This window comes from Halichoerus grypus, chromosome 1, assembly GCF_964656455.1.
Source record: "Halichoerus grypus chromosome 1, mHalGry1.hap1.1, whole genome shotgun sequence".
Taxonomy (NCBI): domain Eukaryota; kingdom Metazoa; phylum Chordata; class Mammalia; order Carnivora; family Phocidae; genus Halichoerus; species Halichoerus grypus.
This window is the reverse complement of record NC_135712.1, coordinates 199693333-199708678: the sequence shown is the minus strand read 5'-3', so window position 1 is coordinate 199708678 and position 15346 is coordinate 199693333. Positions and strand designations below refer to the sequence as shown.

At 39.6% G+C, this 15346-nt stretch overlaps 1 protein-coding gene across 10 annotated transcripts in view; it reads right to left on the bottom strand.

Moving 5' to 3' along the window:
* The window catches only part of MAP4 (microtubule associated protein 4), a 191531-nt gene that overhangs the window by 116577 nt on the left and 59608 nt on the right, over positions 1-15346 (bottom strand). For all 10 annotated transcript variants that reach the window (XM_078078694.1, XM_078078693.1, XM_078078692.1 and 7 more), the window contains exon 2: positions 7177-7418. In XM_078078694.1, coding sequence (XP_077934820.1) covers positions 7177-7399 — 223 coding nt within the window. In that variant the 5' untranslated portion in view covers positions 7400-7418. The remainder of the gene's footprint in view (positions 1-7176; positions 7419-15346) is intronic.

The following is a 15346-nucleotide window of genomic DNA, read 5'->3' as shown; positions in this document are numbered from 1 at the left end:
CATCTCCGAAGAAGAAAAAAAAATCAATACATATATCCAAAAAAGTATTTTGAGAACTGTTTCCCAAGGTGACAGGCATTTTAGAAGTAGTACGATACCAGTTTTATTTCAAGGTGTTTGGCTATTTAGACGTTTTATGGAGGCAATAAGAAAATAAAAATACTCATGGAAACAAAACTGAATAGGGGTAAAACGGAAAAGAGTATAGTGTATCCACAAAAAAGGCCTAAAAACAATGACAAATCCAGTAGTAACAAGGCTTGAAAAATCATTGTTTCCAGGTTTGGGGCAGGAACTGTACATGGGGGAGGGGGGAGCAACATTTCCTACTCTGTGTTAAGTATCATAAAGGCAGCCTGCTTGCTTACCCCTCTTTTTAAGTTGAGGGCAATTAGGGTGGGGGGCATGTGAGAATGAAAAGAAATAGAAACACCACTATCCAAAAAGTTCTATTACATGTAACCCATTCAACTGCCCTTTCTATCCTAGATGCAAGAAAGTTGATCAATTTCCACTGGCTGGCCTACCTGAGCCTGCTGCAAAATCACATCTAGAGCTCCAGTGATAATTTACTGAATCTCATCCAATAACAAAATCAAACTTAAAGTTGGATGTACATGAAATAATGAAGTAATGAAGTCTAAACATGAAATAATGAAGTCTAGGGCCCTTCCATCACTTCTGAAGAAGTATTCAGAAGAAAAAACATCTACTTAGAACGTTCTCCAGGCAAAACACAAACATGAAACCTATCCTTTGGGCAAAATCCACCAGAGTCTGATAATTTATAAAAATCAGACTCACAGTAGAGAAGCCCCCATTCACTGAGAGTGTACTCACTGCCCCAGATCTCTGTAAGACCAAATAAAGAAATTCTTTTCCTTTCTTCTTCAATGTCTCCAGCCACCTCTCCTAATCCCACTTATTCTTTGTTTTTTTTTTAAGATTTTATTTATTTTTTGACAGAGACACAGTGAGAGAGGGAACACAAGCAGGGGGAGTGGGAGAGGGAGAAGCAGGCTTCCCGCAGAGCAGGGAGCCTGATACAGGGCTCGATTCCAGATGACCTGAGCCGAAGGCAGACGCTTAACAACTGAGCCACCCAAGCGCCCCTCTCCCACTTATTCTTAACCAAACCTTCTACAAACAAGGTCGTATGAAAAAAATTAGAAACTTGTAATTTAGTTCTCCTGTAATTATAAATTTTATGTTATTCTTTTTGAACAGGTTAATAAGTAAATGCACGTGTACAAAACCCAACTGGTCCAAAGGGATAAACGGTAAAAATAAGGCTCCCTCCCATCCTACACTCCAGCCAGCTACTTCTTCCTGGAGTAATCACGGTTACCAATTTCTAGAGTAGTCTCCCTGAATTAATGAACTTTTAATTATAGTACTTAACTACAGGTTATTCACATATTAAAAATATTAGGAACAATGTAGTAATTTTTATAAGCAAAATAGTTTCTAAAAAAACTTTCCTCTTCTGGGGTTAAGTTAATGGTACACAAGTCACCCAAGATGAAGCATAAGAAAATCTACTGCTGCCACATCATTATCCTCACCCACCTAAGCTGAGTCCCAGGTGGTGGAAGCATTGCTAAAGGAAAACAGAAAATGAAATCCAAAGCAAGACATGGCCCTCCAGGAGACAGGGAGGTAAGCACTGGCTGTCCTGTGTCAGAGCATGTAAGGGAGAGATGTGCAGCGTAACACCAGCAGGTAAGAAGAATTCAACTAAAAAGTTTAATGATAGTTGCAGGAGAGTATAGGGTCCCTGGCATCCATGCAAGGGGAGTTCACATCACCTGCAGGTCTGCCTGTACAGATATTTACCAGATGCACATAAGACCGCAAGCTGAGTGGGAAAGTGTCCTTCTGCAGACTTGGGAGAAAGCCACCACTAGAGGAAAGGGGTGCGGCCCTGACCTCCCCAAACCACCCCACCCTTCTATTCTACACAAACAAAAGCTGAGCTGCTGGAGGTGCGGGGGGAGTGCCAAACCCTGTCAACCCCAGGTCCTGGGTAAAGACCCACTGCAGCTGGGGAAAGAGTGAAGAAAATATCCTCTTACCCTAGGGGAGGAGCAGTAAGTCCTACCCAGGATCCTGCAGGATACCATTAGAAGACCCTCCCACTGTAAGAGGGATATTACTGAGAAAGACTCAACCATGCACACAGGATTAAGCCTAAGCCAGGACCAAAAACCAAAGATGACAAAACTCCTGTCTACTTCCAGGCTAGCCCTTTCTGATAAGGGAGGGGCTAGCACATGGACAAACACCCTTCAAGGGCACAGGTGCACAGGGAGACCAAAAGCTAAGAGTGGAACAAGAACATTGAGAGAAACCTTTCAGCACCACACTCCCGGCTCGAAGCACAAGGAATAGAGGAATCTGAAGCCAGTACTGCACTGAAGACAATCATAGTAACAACAAAACTCAAACCTAACTCTGCCCTAGCCTAAACGGACTCAACCCTTGATATTAACTCTAGTGAAAAAAAAGACATGCCTACTTCCAGGCATAAATATTTTTTTTTATCTCAGTCACTACTGTTTTACATGTGAAGTCCAGCATTCACTCAAAAATTAAGAGACACATAAAAAGTGCCCCCCCCAAAAACAACCACTGTCAAGAGACAAAACAATCAGACTAAGAAATGACCCAGATGTTCAAATTTAGCAGACAAAAGACTTAAAATAATTATGAATATTGTTAAAGTCTATAGTGGAAAAGATCAAAATATGCATGAACAGATGGGGAACTTCAGCAGAGAGCCAGAAGAGACTATAAGAAAAGAGTCAAATAGAAATGCTAGAGATTAAAACCAGAAAAGCTACTAAAGAGTGCTGAGGGCTCCACATTAGATTCAACGAAACCCGGGGGGCGGGGGTGGGGGGGGTGGGGGGGGTGGGGGGTGGGAATCAGAGAACTTGAAAATAGGTCAAAAGAAAGTACCCAAATGAAACAGAAAACAAAGGGGGGGTAAGCATCCAAGAGCTGTGAAGCAATACCTAAAACTCTAATAAAAATGTCACTGGAATCCCAGGAGAAAAGATAAAGAATAAGGCAAAGAAATATTTTTAAAAGATAACAATCCAAAAATTTCCAAACTTCATAAACCACATCAAAGCTCAGATCAAGCTCAGAGAACCCCAAGCAGGACAAATACCAAGATACTACCTAAACACAACATATTCCAACTGCCAAAAACCGAAGATAAAGATAAAATTCTAAAGGCAGCCAGAGGGGCAAAAAGGAACAAAGATCAAGATTATAACAGACTTGGGGCGCCTGGGTGGCTCAGTCAGTTGAGCGTCTGCCTTCAGCTCAGTTCATGATCTCGGGGTCCTGAGATCGAGCCCACGTCGAGCTCCCTGCTCAGCGGGGAGTCTGCTTCTCCCTCTGCCCCTCACCCTGTTCATGCTCTCTCTCCCTCTCTAATAATTAAATAAAATCTTTAAAAAAAAAAAGATTATAACAGACTTCTCATCACAAACTATCCAAGTGGGAAGACTAATTTTCCTAAATGAAAGAAAAAAGTCACAAAGAATATACACCTTGGAGAGGTATCTTCCAAAACTGAATGCTTGTTTTTCATAACAAAGCTGAAATAATTCATTGCTAAAAGACCTGTGCTGTAAGAAATGTTAAAAGTAACAATGAATCATGGAACACTACATCAAAACCTAATAATGTACTGTATGGTGACTAACATAACATAATAAAATTAAATTAAATTAAAAAAAAGAAGAAGAAAAGAAAAATCCCCCCCCCCCAAAAATGTTAAAAGAATTATTTCAGGCATTAGAAGTATGGTACTAGATAGAAATCTGGATCTATACAAAGAAATAAAGAGTGCCCAAGATGGTCAAAATTAGGATAATTGTAAAAGGTTATTTCCCAAAATTTTAATCTAAAAGGTAACTGACAATCTAAAAAAAAAGAGTAACAATGTAGGTTATTAACATATGTAAAATTAGGTGTATGACAGTAAAACCAAAAATGAAAGAGGAATTGGACATTTACTGTTTAGCATGGAATCTTACACTATACATGAAGTGGTACAATATTACTGGACGGCAAACTGGAAGAAATTACACTGTAAACAGTAGGTCAAATATGAAACAATTTTAATTTAAAGACTTTATTCATTCATTTATTTAGAGAGAGAGCCAAGGTTGAGCAAGGGGAGCAAGGGGGGGGGCAAGGGGGGGAGTGGGGGAGGGAGAGAATCCCAAGCCGACTCCATGCCAAGTGCAGAGCCCCGCGTGGGCCTGATCCCAAGACCTTGAGATCATGATCCAAGTGGAAACCAAGAGTCAGATGCCCAACTGACTGAGCCACCCAGGCGCCCCAAATATAAAATAAATTTTAAAAGAAATATACATAATAAGCCAATATTGAAGTTAAAAACAAAATCATAAAAAATATTGAATTAATCCAATATTTCTGTTTTTTTTACAGAAAGAAAAACAATAAAGAACAGACTGAAGAAATAGAAAGCAACTAGCAAAATGACAGATTTAAATCCAACCATATCAATAATCACATTAAATACAGTCTAAAATACCAATGAAAAGACAGATCTTCAGACTGGACACAAAAGCAAGACCCATATATTCTGTCTACAAGAAACCCACTTTTATTAAATATTAATAAAGAAATGCACTGAAAGTAAAAGGATACAGACAGGTAAAACCATGTCAACATTAAACAAAAGGAAGCTCCAGTAGCTCTATTAGTACGACAAAAATGAGACTTCAGAACAAACAATATTACCAAAAATAATGAGATACTACATAACGATAAGAGGGTCAATTCATGAAGAAGATGTAACAATCATGGGTGAAGGGGATTAAGAGTACACTTATCTTGATGGGCCCTGAGTAATATATGGAAGTGCTGAATCACCATATTGTACACCTGAAACTAATATAACCCTGTATGTCAACTACAGATCTTCAAAATACATGAAATAAAAATTGGTGGAATAGAAAGGAGAAAGAAACAAATCAACAAAACTCTGTGGAGACCTCAACATCTCTCCCTCTCAGAAATCATTACAAGTAGATACAAAGTCAGTAAGGATACAGAAAACCTCAACAACATTATCAACCAAGTAGACTCAATTGACATAAAAAGAGTACTCCACACAGTAACAGCATCATATTATTTCAAGTGCTCACAGAACACTGACCATGACAGGCCCTATTCTGGACCATACAATAAAACATGACAAACTGAAATGAACTGAAATTTCAAAGGATGTCTTCAACACACCAAAATCTATGGGATGCATATGAAACCATGATTAGAGGGAAATTTGTAACATTTTAAATGGTTGCCAAAGGTGGGAGGTGGAGGGTTGGCAAAATGGGTGAAGGCAGACAAAAGGGACAAATTTCCAGTTATAAAATAAGTCAGTCCTGGGGATGAAATGTACAGCATGGCGACTACAGTTAATAACATTGTACTGTATACTTGAAAGTTGCTGAGAGTCGATCTTAAAAGTTCTCATCACGGGCGCCTGGGTGGCTCAGTTGGTTAAGCGACTGCCTTCGGCTCAGGTCATGATCCTGGAGTTCCGGGATCGAGTCCCGCATCGGGCTCCCTGCTTGGCGGGGAGTCTGCTTCTCCCTCTGACCTTCCCCCCTCTCATGTGCTCTCTCTCTCTCTCACTCTCTCAAATAAATGAATAAATGAAATCTTAAAAAAAAAAAAAAAAAGTTCTCATCACAAGGAAAAAAAATTTGTAACTATGTGTGGTAACAGAAGTTAATTAGACTTATTGTGGTGGTTATCTCACAAGATACAAAATAGGAAGTCATTATGTTGTACACCTTAAACTAATACAGTATTTTGCATCAATTATGAAAAGAAGAAATGTTTCAAATCAATGATCTAAACTGCCACCTTAAAAAAAAACAGAAAATGACCAAATCAACCCAAAGCAAGCAGAAGGAAGGAAATATTAAAGATATGAGCAGAAATTGAAAGTAGAAAAACAGGGGGAAAAAATCTGTGAAACCAAAAGCTGGATCTTTAAAAACATCAGTAATCGATAAAACTCTATCCAGACTCATCAAGAAAAAAGAGAGGACACAAATTACCAATATAATGAATGAAAGACGGGGCATAAAATATATCCTACTGACATTAAAAGAATCAGGTAATAGTACAACTTTATCTCCATCAATTTGACAACTTAGAGGAAATGTGCCAATTCCCTGAAAGATAAAAACTACTAAAGCTCACTTGAGAAGAAATAGATAACCTGAATAGTTCTATATCTCTTAAAGAATTGAATTCCTAAAAAAAAAGAACCTGACCAAGAAAATTCCAGGGCCAGATGGCTTCACTGACCAAGTCTATCCAACATTAAAGACAAAAACATCAATTCTACACAAACTATGCTAGAAAACAGAACAGGAAGGAACATTTCCCAACTCATTTTATGATGCTGCACGACCTCAATTCTAAAACCAGACAAAGGCGTCATAAGAAAACTACAGACCAATATCCCACATGAACATAAATGCAAAAATCCTCAACCAAATAGTAGCAAATCTGATCCAGCAACATATAAAAGCAGCAAACCTCTTTTAAAGATTTAATCCAGATGGGTATTAAAGAGGGCACATATTGAATGCAGCACTGGGTGTTATGCACAAACAATGAATCATGGAACACTACATCAAAAACTAATGATGTAATGTATGGTGATTAACATAATAAAATAAAATTAAAAAAAAAAAAGGTTTAATCCTGACCTACAATTACTCCTAAAGACAACAAGTGGTATCTGGTTCCATTCCAAATTCAGTATTGATGTAAACACAGAATTTTATATATCCGACTTTTTACAAAGCTACTTTCAAAGTAAAGGCATAGCAGACAGTTTAATCTAGGAAATTAGGCAGATTATACAGTAGTTGAGACTTTACAGAAGAAACCTTTAGATTAAAAGTAATCTACAGTTTCATGAACACACACTCAACTAAAGGGTAATGAATGAACCTACATCTTTGGTTTCTAACAGAAATTTAGATGAAGAGAAAGTGACTAGCCTATACTAAAAAAACTCAGCTCAGTTTCCTCAAGGTTTCTAAGATTATGACCCAAAGCATAATCCCTAATCTGCTTTCTCAGCAGCTTGGTTTAACTACTTACCTTCAACCTGGCTAGTATCTGAGCATGGTTTCTTCTTTGACTCCGAATTCCCGGTTTTCTCATCAACATCCAGGAGAGGAATATAGTCTGTTTTTCCAACAGTTTCTCCCACAACATCATCAAAGGCCTCTGCCTCCAGCGTGGCAATAAAGTCCCGTTTTATCTCTTCCTCAATTTCTGGAGGTGGCTCTGTTAATGCATCTGCAAGACTGAGGTCAGCCATTTTGCACCACTGCAACTGCCTGGTTAAGGGGGAAAAAAGTTGCGTAAGATGAGCACTGTGCAAAGGGAAACACATCCCTAGAAACTCTTCTCAGGTGTTCTAAACAAAAAAAGAAATAAAATCTAAAACTTGAGGGCTCGAAGAGGTTCCCTCATTTCCCAGATTAGAAATGAAAGCTGAGTTAACAGTCTTACCCGAAGTAAACACTCTCTCACATCTCTCGGAAGTAAACAGAGCAAGAGCCATTTCGTCCTTTTCATTAATAAAAAAATTTAAAAGTATAAAAAAAATCAATTTATCCAAAGTTACAGGCAATAAGACTCAAATCAGGTCTTTTGATTTCAAGTCTTATAAACTTTTCAACTATCTCATCTATCTTCGTTTCCAAATCATGTCCCAGAATAATTCTTAAAAGAATATACAAAAGGAGGGGCGCCTGGGTGGCTCAGATGGTTAAGCATCTGCCTTCGGCTCAGGTCATGATCCCAGGGTCCTGGGATCGAGCCCCCATCGGGCTCCCTGCTCCGTGGGAAGCCTGCTTCTCCCTCTCCCACTCCCCCTCTGCTTGTGTTCCCTCTCTCGCTGTGTCTCTGTCAAATATATAAATAAATTAAAAAAAAAAAAAGAATATACAGATTACATTATATTCCCATTAAAAAAACGGTTACATTGAAGGAAGTCACCTCTCCTGACGAAAGATTTATTTTGTTGATGTTAAATACTGCTTCTGCACGAATTTCTTGTGGATAGCTCCGTTAACCAAACTATACCTAGCCCTGGTGGCATGAAAAATACAGACATGTTCCCTGATTAGCTAGGGGTGGCAGCCCCTCTGTGTGGTCATGTACATCACCATCTTTTCAGAACATCAGGCTCTCAATTTTTAAATATGACCTGAAGTTAAGAAGTATAATCTACTACAGGCAAAACTGCAGGTGACTGGCCCAGAAAATACAGAAATAGTGTAGCAAAAATGCCAAAAGGCCTGAAATAAATTGAGCTCCCGATACATACATAGCACACTGGGAAATAAAAAAAAGTGTTCCAAGTACTATCTCTGCTTTCAAAAGGTCTAATTTAATAGAGACTCCAAGAGACTCATAAAGATAAGTGAACATATGAGCTTTCTTGAGCAGGCAAAGGTAAATCAAATAGAAATCCTTAGCTGCCTAAGGGCGCCTGGCTGGCTCAGTAAGTTGAGCGTCCCACTCTTGATTTTGCCTCAGGTTGTGATCTCAAGGTCCTGGGATGGAGCCCCGCATTGGGTCAGCCTGGGGATTTTCTCTCTCTCCCTCTGCACCCAACCCCCTTGCTTGCACAGCAGTGCAAACGTGCACACGCTCTCTCTCTCATGAATAAATAAATCTTAAAAAAAAGAACGAAAGAAATCCTTAGCTGCATAGTATGATAGCTACTGCTTCTGTCTGCCTGGAAATTTATTCTTATCTCCCCCCATATTCACCAACAGCCACCCCAGTGGAGTTGGGCACATGACCAGGAAGAGGATGGATGGAAAAGGAGTATTTCATAACTATATCCTGGATGGAAGACCCACCAAGTGGCTGCTGTTCAGTTGTCCTGCTGTCTTCTTTCTCAAGTCTAAGGGAGCAACCTTCTCATCTTTCTTCTGCCTAATTTAGTCAATCTATTGCTTGCAACCAAAGAATCTCAACTAATACACAGTCTTTCCTCAACCCAAATTTTTAAAAGCCAAAATTTACTATGATTCTGAGCCATTTTTAAAGGCTGTCCTTTAAAACTGTCCACCACTGTCTACCTCTCTCCAGCGAAATTTACTAAGGAAAGAGAAATACACACCAAAGAGTATAGTCGTTCTATCTTCAACTTTGTCTCCACACACAAGTTCCTATCATAGTCATCAGCAGCACACATCTAACCCATTTACAACACATGAATATGGATGGGCACTCCTATTCTATATGCCTCCCAGGCTACTTTACATGTAAAGTATGATTTTCTCCAGATCCTGCCTGGAAAAGTGCTGAAAAATGACTCATTAAAGAACTTTTTAAAAGCCTGACAAATTTAATGTCAATAAGTTCCATAAAAAGTAACTGCTTTTCCCTTTTTTATGATAACTATCATTACCAGTTAGCATTTGAAACCTATTATGAACCAAAAATAATAAAGGATGTCTATAATTAGACAGTTTCAAGGTCAAAGAGCACTTGAAAGGACATCTGTACCATCCTTAACAATAGCTCTATTTTTTCCATAATACATACCTAGGACACCTTTTTCATGCAATCCACTCAAACTTCTTAATTTAGGACACAGGTAAAAATACAGACAAAACCAACAATATCTTTTCAATCTCATTTATCTGAGTGCATATTCTCAAAGGGCAGCTCTTTACCCACTGTAATCTTTCCCTCTTCACCCCCACCCCAACTTCCCAAACCACTTCCTGAGCTGACATTCGGTTCATGGAATATGAATAGCAGCTTAAATTCAGCCTAAGAAGGTAAAACTAATAGAAAATTAGACAGCTGGAAAGCAGGAAGGTCATTTGGCTCTGAGTGCATCTAGCCAACTACCCAGCATCTGTATCAACACAGCTTAGATATTCCTTTCTTGTCACTACATATAAATAGAAATATGATTTACACACAACACACACACACACACACACACACACACACAATTTACTTTCTGGCTTTTTATCCAGAAAGCCCCAGTTTTCAATAAATTGAAGAGATGACTCAATTTTATAGTTATTCTACTCTAAAATATATACAAGTATAATAAATTCGGTAAGTGGGGGCGCCTGGGTGGCTCAGTTGGTTAAGCGACTGCCTTCAGCTCAGGTCATGGTCCCAGGGTCCTGGGATAGAGCCCCGCATCGGGCTCCCTGCTTGGCGGGAAGCCTGCTTCTCCCTCTCCCACCCCCCTGCTTGTGTTCCCTCTCGCTGTGTCTCTCTCTGTCAAATAAATAAATAGGGGCGCCTGGGTGGCTCAGTCGTTAAGCGTCTGCCTTCGGCTCAGGTCACGATCCCAGGGTCCTGGGATCGAGCCCCGCATCGGGCTCCCTGCTCGGCGGGAAGCCTGCTTCTCCCTCTCCCCTCCCCCTGCTTGTGTTCCCTCTCTCACTCTGTCTCTCTCTGTCAAATAAATAAATAAAATCTTAAAAAATAATAATAAATAAATAAATAAATAAATAAAAATCTAAAAAAAATAAAATAAAGTTAAAAAAATAAATTCGGTAAGTGTTCTACAGGTTTGTTAAACTGGTTCTGCAAGTGTTTCAGAATTGATTTTAATGAATTCATGGGTGAATTTCATCCCACACTTACAGAACCATTCAAGGTCACTTAATATTCAGTTATGCCTTAAAATGTTGAGTTATGTAATTTATGGACAAAAGGGTATGACGCAATGTTATTCTCAAATCTGGATATTCAAGAAGATCCAAAAATGTACCCTTGTGAATGAGGACTAACTACTAAAAAGAAATGATTTCTTCTTGACTATTTCTACTATTCCTTTCTTATTTGTATAAAGTTTTGCCTTTAAAAGGATTTGTTACTAGGAGGCAAAAAAGAAAGCTGGGTACAGAAGTTTCTATGCCTCACTGAGGCACCAGTTTAATCTAAAAAGCTTTCAGTGAGTCACCTTCAGGGGCTGAGTTCCCTCATCTGTAAAATGAGAGTGGTATGTTAAATGATGCCTAAGGTTGATTATTCTATAAGATGCTTATAATTTAGATTCATCACTTAAGTTAGAAATAAACAAATTGCACATAGATCCTCAATGCGCCATGTGTGACTTTTCTATGTCAAGTACTCCCAATTATAACTGGGTTCAGGCTTATTAAAAGGCAAAAGCTTTTTGGCAAAGGGAGAGACTAAAAACAAACTCATCACTGCACAGTGCCCTGCTTGAGCATATCTGACTGGAGCTTAAGAAACTCCACCCAGTTCTGGCTAACATCAAAGGAGACTTGACACCACTCTGCCAGAAAATAAGCCCCGTATTATTTAACCAGGGACCAAGAGAACACACAGTTTTCAAGCATAGCGCTTTGAACATCTGATATTTCATTCTGACTACATGCCTGAAGTGAAACTATCTGGTGAGAAGAGTTTTGAAAATATGTGAACGAAGACAAGAAGAAATGACACGACAAGATGATGAAGCACAGAACAGAATTTTGGTCTCTTAACTACCCTCTATTAATAGCCATGTACTCATCCAGAGTAAATAAGAAGATATGATGAGGTCCCAAAGCATCTCCTCTGTTGTATGGTTTACTTTAGATTACAAACTCTGGAATTAGTTACTGAACTATTTTCTAGGTCTATAGAGATTAGTGTTCATATCTAATTTAAATACACAGAAGTATGGGCAACTTTTTAAGGTCCCAATATTCCTCTTGTGAATCTTAGGTCAGTCTTACCTATAGTCAATCACTCACTCCAGATCTGTGCTCATTCTGTCTGATGAGACATTACCATTAGCGATCTAGTCTGCAAATGGCCTGTTGCTGCCTTTTGTCCTCCGCATCTACTTCCGTCCCCCTGGCCCCTCCGCCCTCCCAAAGGTGCTGCTTCGAAGCTAAAGTGGAGCAAGGAAACTCATGATGAAAAAGAAGAACAGAAGCCTAATTCCCCCCAACATACTAAAACACTTTTCACAACCACAGTCATATTTTCATTTCACTCCGTCACATTAGCCAAATCTGTACCGAGATTCATTTGCGGTAGCCAGCATGCTCTTTTTAACAGTGTAGAATCCTTTTTCACAATTCCAAAGGGAGTAAGGGGACTTACATACCAGAAGGTCCATCTTTCCACCTTAGTGTGAATTTATTTCTTATCAAGTTAACTTTCCTCTTAATCCCAGAGATCAAGTCCGTGCAAAGTATGCGAGCTTTTTGGTTTTAGTGTGAAAAGGAAGAATACTAATTTAGCAACATGGAACATTTCAGAGAACAAAGCAGATTTGGATAAGGTATCAAAGTAGGGAGAGGGTATGTGGTCCCAGAGGCCCCAGGAGGTCAAAGAAAGGGAGGTAATACAATGCCAAAGGCAAGCTCTTTTCAAATATTACCTCCTGTCAGTTTTCAAAACTTTCTTCACAGTCACCTGGACGAGGTGAGAAACAAAATTATCATTTATAACACTGCTTATCTAAGGGAAATGCTTCTGAGTTCCAAATAACCAACTTAGTAAATAAACATTTAATAATAATTCTTAAAGGCAGAAGACTGCTCATAATGCTCACTTGAATTTTCTCGATGATTGATATTCTGTCAGTTCTGGGGGGGAATGGGGGTAGAGGGTGAATTATGGACAAGATACAGAACTAAAAAGATACGCGGGGCTAATATTTTCTTCTATACTTTTTTTTTTTGAATGACTGAGGTAAACACCAGAGAATCCTGAGGCCAACACTGAGCTGCTATCCCAGGACATCAGTGAGAGTGCTGTGACCAAAATGAAGTGCTTGTTCCTCAGGCTTGGAAGAAACCCAGCATCCCAGCCAGTTCCAGAAGCCATTTATAATCTGACATGGTGGCGGTATAGCCCGCATCATGAAGATTTCATATTCAACATGAGATTTTTTTAAGTTTGCCTAGCAAACTTTCAGTTACTAAATGGGGACTCTATTCCTCAGATTAGTTTTAATGAAGTCCTTTCAGAGGTCTGTTACATAGCAAGCTGACCCTTATTTGTCTGGTATCTGTGTTCTGCTTTTAATTTATTTAACTAGAAAACTAGTTTGATTTATACTTTCAATCAGAACGGTATTTCATTCAAAGTAAAACGAAATCTTTATTAAGGACCTGTATGGGAATCAGCTAAGATCTTACACAGGTCACAGGCACATGTGATCCCTGAGGCTAATCTGAATTTCTCCTGCTCCTCCCCAGAACCAGAATGGCAAAGGCACAGCTCAGCAACATCTTGACTATCCTAGCAATAAACCCCAAACCCCTGCAGAATATATTAAGTTTCCACCCCCAGGTACCTCCCTACACACTTCACGGACAACAGCTGTACTATTATGAACTGATGGTATTTGCAGGCTCCACAGGGTTCTGTTCAGAACCACCATTTGTCCCATTCATCATAGGATCAGCAACAGGAGAAAGCCCTGATTACTAGAATAGCTGAAGCCACTGCCCAGTGACATTCCTATATGGAAGAGCACATGGATTTTACTTCCATGTAGTCCCCAAAACAAAGAGTTCCTTTTCCCACTGCTATTTTAGGGAGCCCTGTCCTCAAAACATAAAAAAACACTGCATACACATGCACACACATATTCACATACATAAAACCTTGCAGCACAAGCCTGAAAGCCCAGCTTGCTTACTTACAGGAGCTATCCAGGCAGTTTGTGTTCAGTCCTGATCGAACGCATTTTGGACCTCTAAACAGGCACCTGCCCACCACATTTCTGTCCCAGTGAATTGAAAGCTATTTCTCCAAGAAGAATCACCTACACTAGCTACCTCCCACTGTTAGCCATGTGATCCACTCAGCATCGTGTCCGCTGAAGTCTGGTAACGTGAGCCAAAACAAGAGATGACAATGACACAGCACTTACATTTCTGCTATCACCATCCTTAAGAGCGACTCTTCAATTTTATTCCAATTAAAAAAAGAAAATGAGTGAATCTTAAGGGGCGCCTGGGTGGCTCAGATGGTTAAGCGTCTGCCTTTGGCTCAGGTTATGACCCTGGGGTCCTGGGACCGAGCCCTGCATCGGGCTCCCTGCTCAGCAGGGAGCTTGCTTCTCCCGCTCCTACTCCTGCTCCCCGCCCCCCGCTTGTGCTCTCTCGCTCTCTCTGTCAAATAAATAAAATCTTTAAAAAAAAAAAAAAAAAAGTGAATCTTAAGATGATTCTCAATACCTAATGCCCCCAAATTGTGGGGAAAAAAAGTTTTTTAAAATGTTACTCTTCATCCCACTTATTCTTCCTCAGTCTAATTAAGACCCAAACACGTTCAGAGTTTCCCTACACCTATCCAAAAATTATTTCTAAACACTTAAGACCTCTAAAGGCTTTTATGAAAACACCAGTTCAAATAATCTAGGCTCCAATTCCCTCACTTTAACAGTGGACAAAAAAAGGAACCAGAAGAAACAAGTCACTTATAAATGAAGGTAGACTGAGGATCAGGCTAAGGGGAGACCCAGCAAACACCAGAAACACAAGCAGGGTATGACAGAATTGATAAAATCTTGGAATCTTATAGTTTCTGTTTTATCTGACACAATGACATCCCTATACTTTCAAATCTATTTTTTTGCCTTACCTTTTCTTCTTAAAGTATAAAAGCAATTGGGAGAAGTCCTAAACATCAGGGAAAAAAATCTCAGCTGATTTAAAAGGACCCCAATCCCTATTAGGAAAAAAACACTCCAAACTCCTTTGTGTGATATCCAGGTCACATAATCCTACAGGGCCCTGCCCTAGGACCTACCACAGCCATCAGTGGTTTGCATGGAGGCTCTCCCTGTACTTTAGTCAACACGGGACCAGCTGCCATTTTATAAGCCTATCACTGACATTATCGCCACATGCCCTTGTTCATACTGCTCTCCACACAACAAATCCTCGTCACTCCTTTCTCACTTGTCAGAGTCTTGAAATCAACTATCATCAACTATCAGCTTTTCTGTGATTCCATTCTGAGATCTGTTCTCCCAGCACCATTGAGAACTAACACCTCATCTGTATTTCTATTGAAACAGTACAGTCTGATATGTACTGTAGTTAGCTGTATATACCAGAGGTTCCTATAACTGCTAGATCCCACAGGGGAAGGACCATGTCTAAGCAATGTGTGTATCTTCTCTTGGTGGATTACTTTACACAGGAGATGGGCTAAAACAACAAAAACCAACAAATCAAAGGGGCTGGCTAACAGAATTCTAAGATGGTATGACTGAATTAATAAAAGTGGGAACACCTGG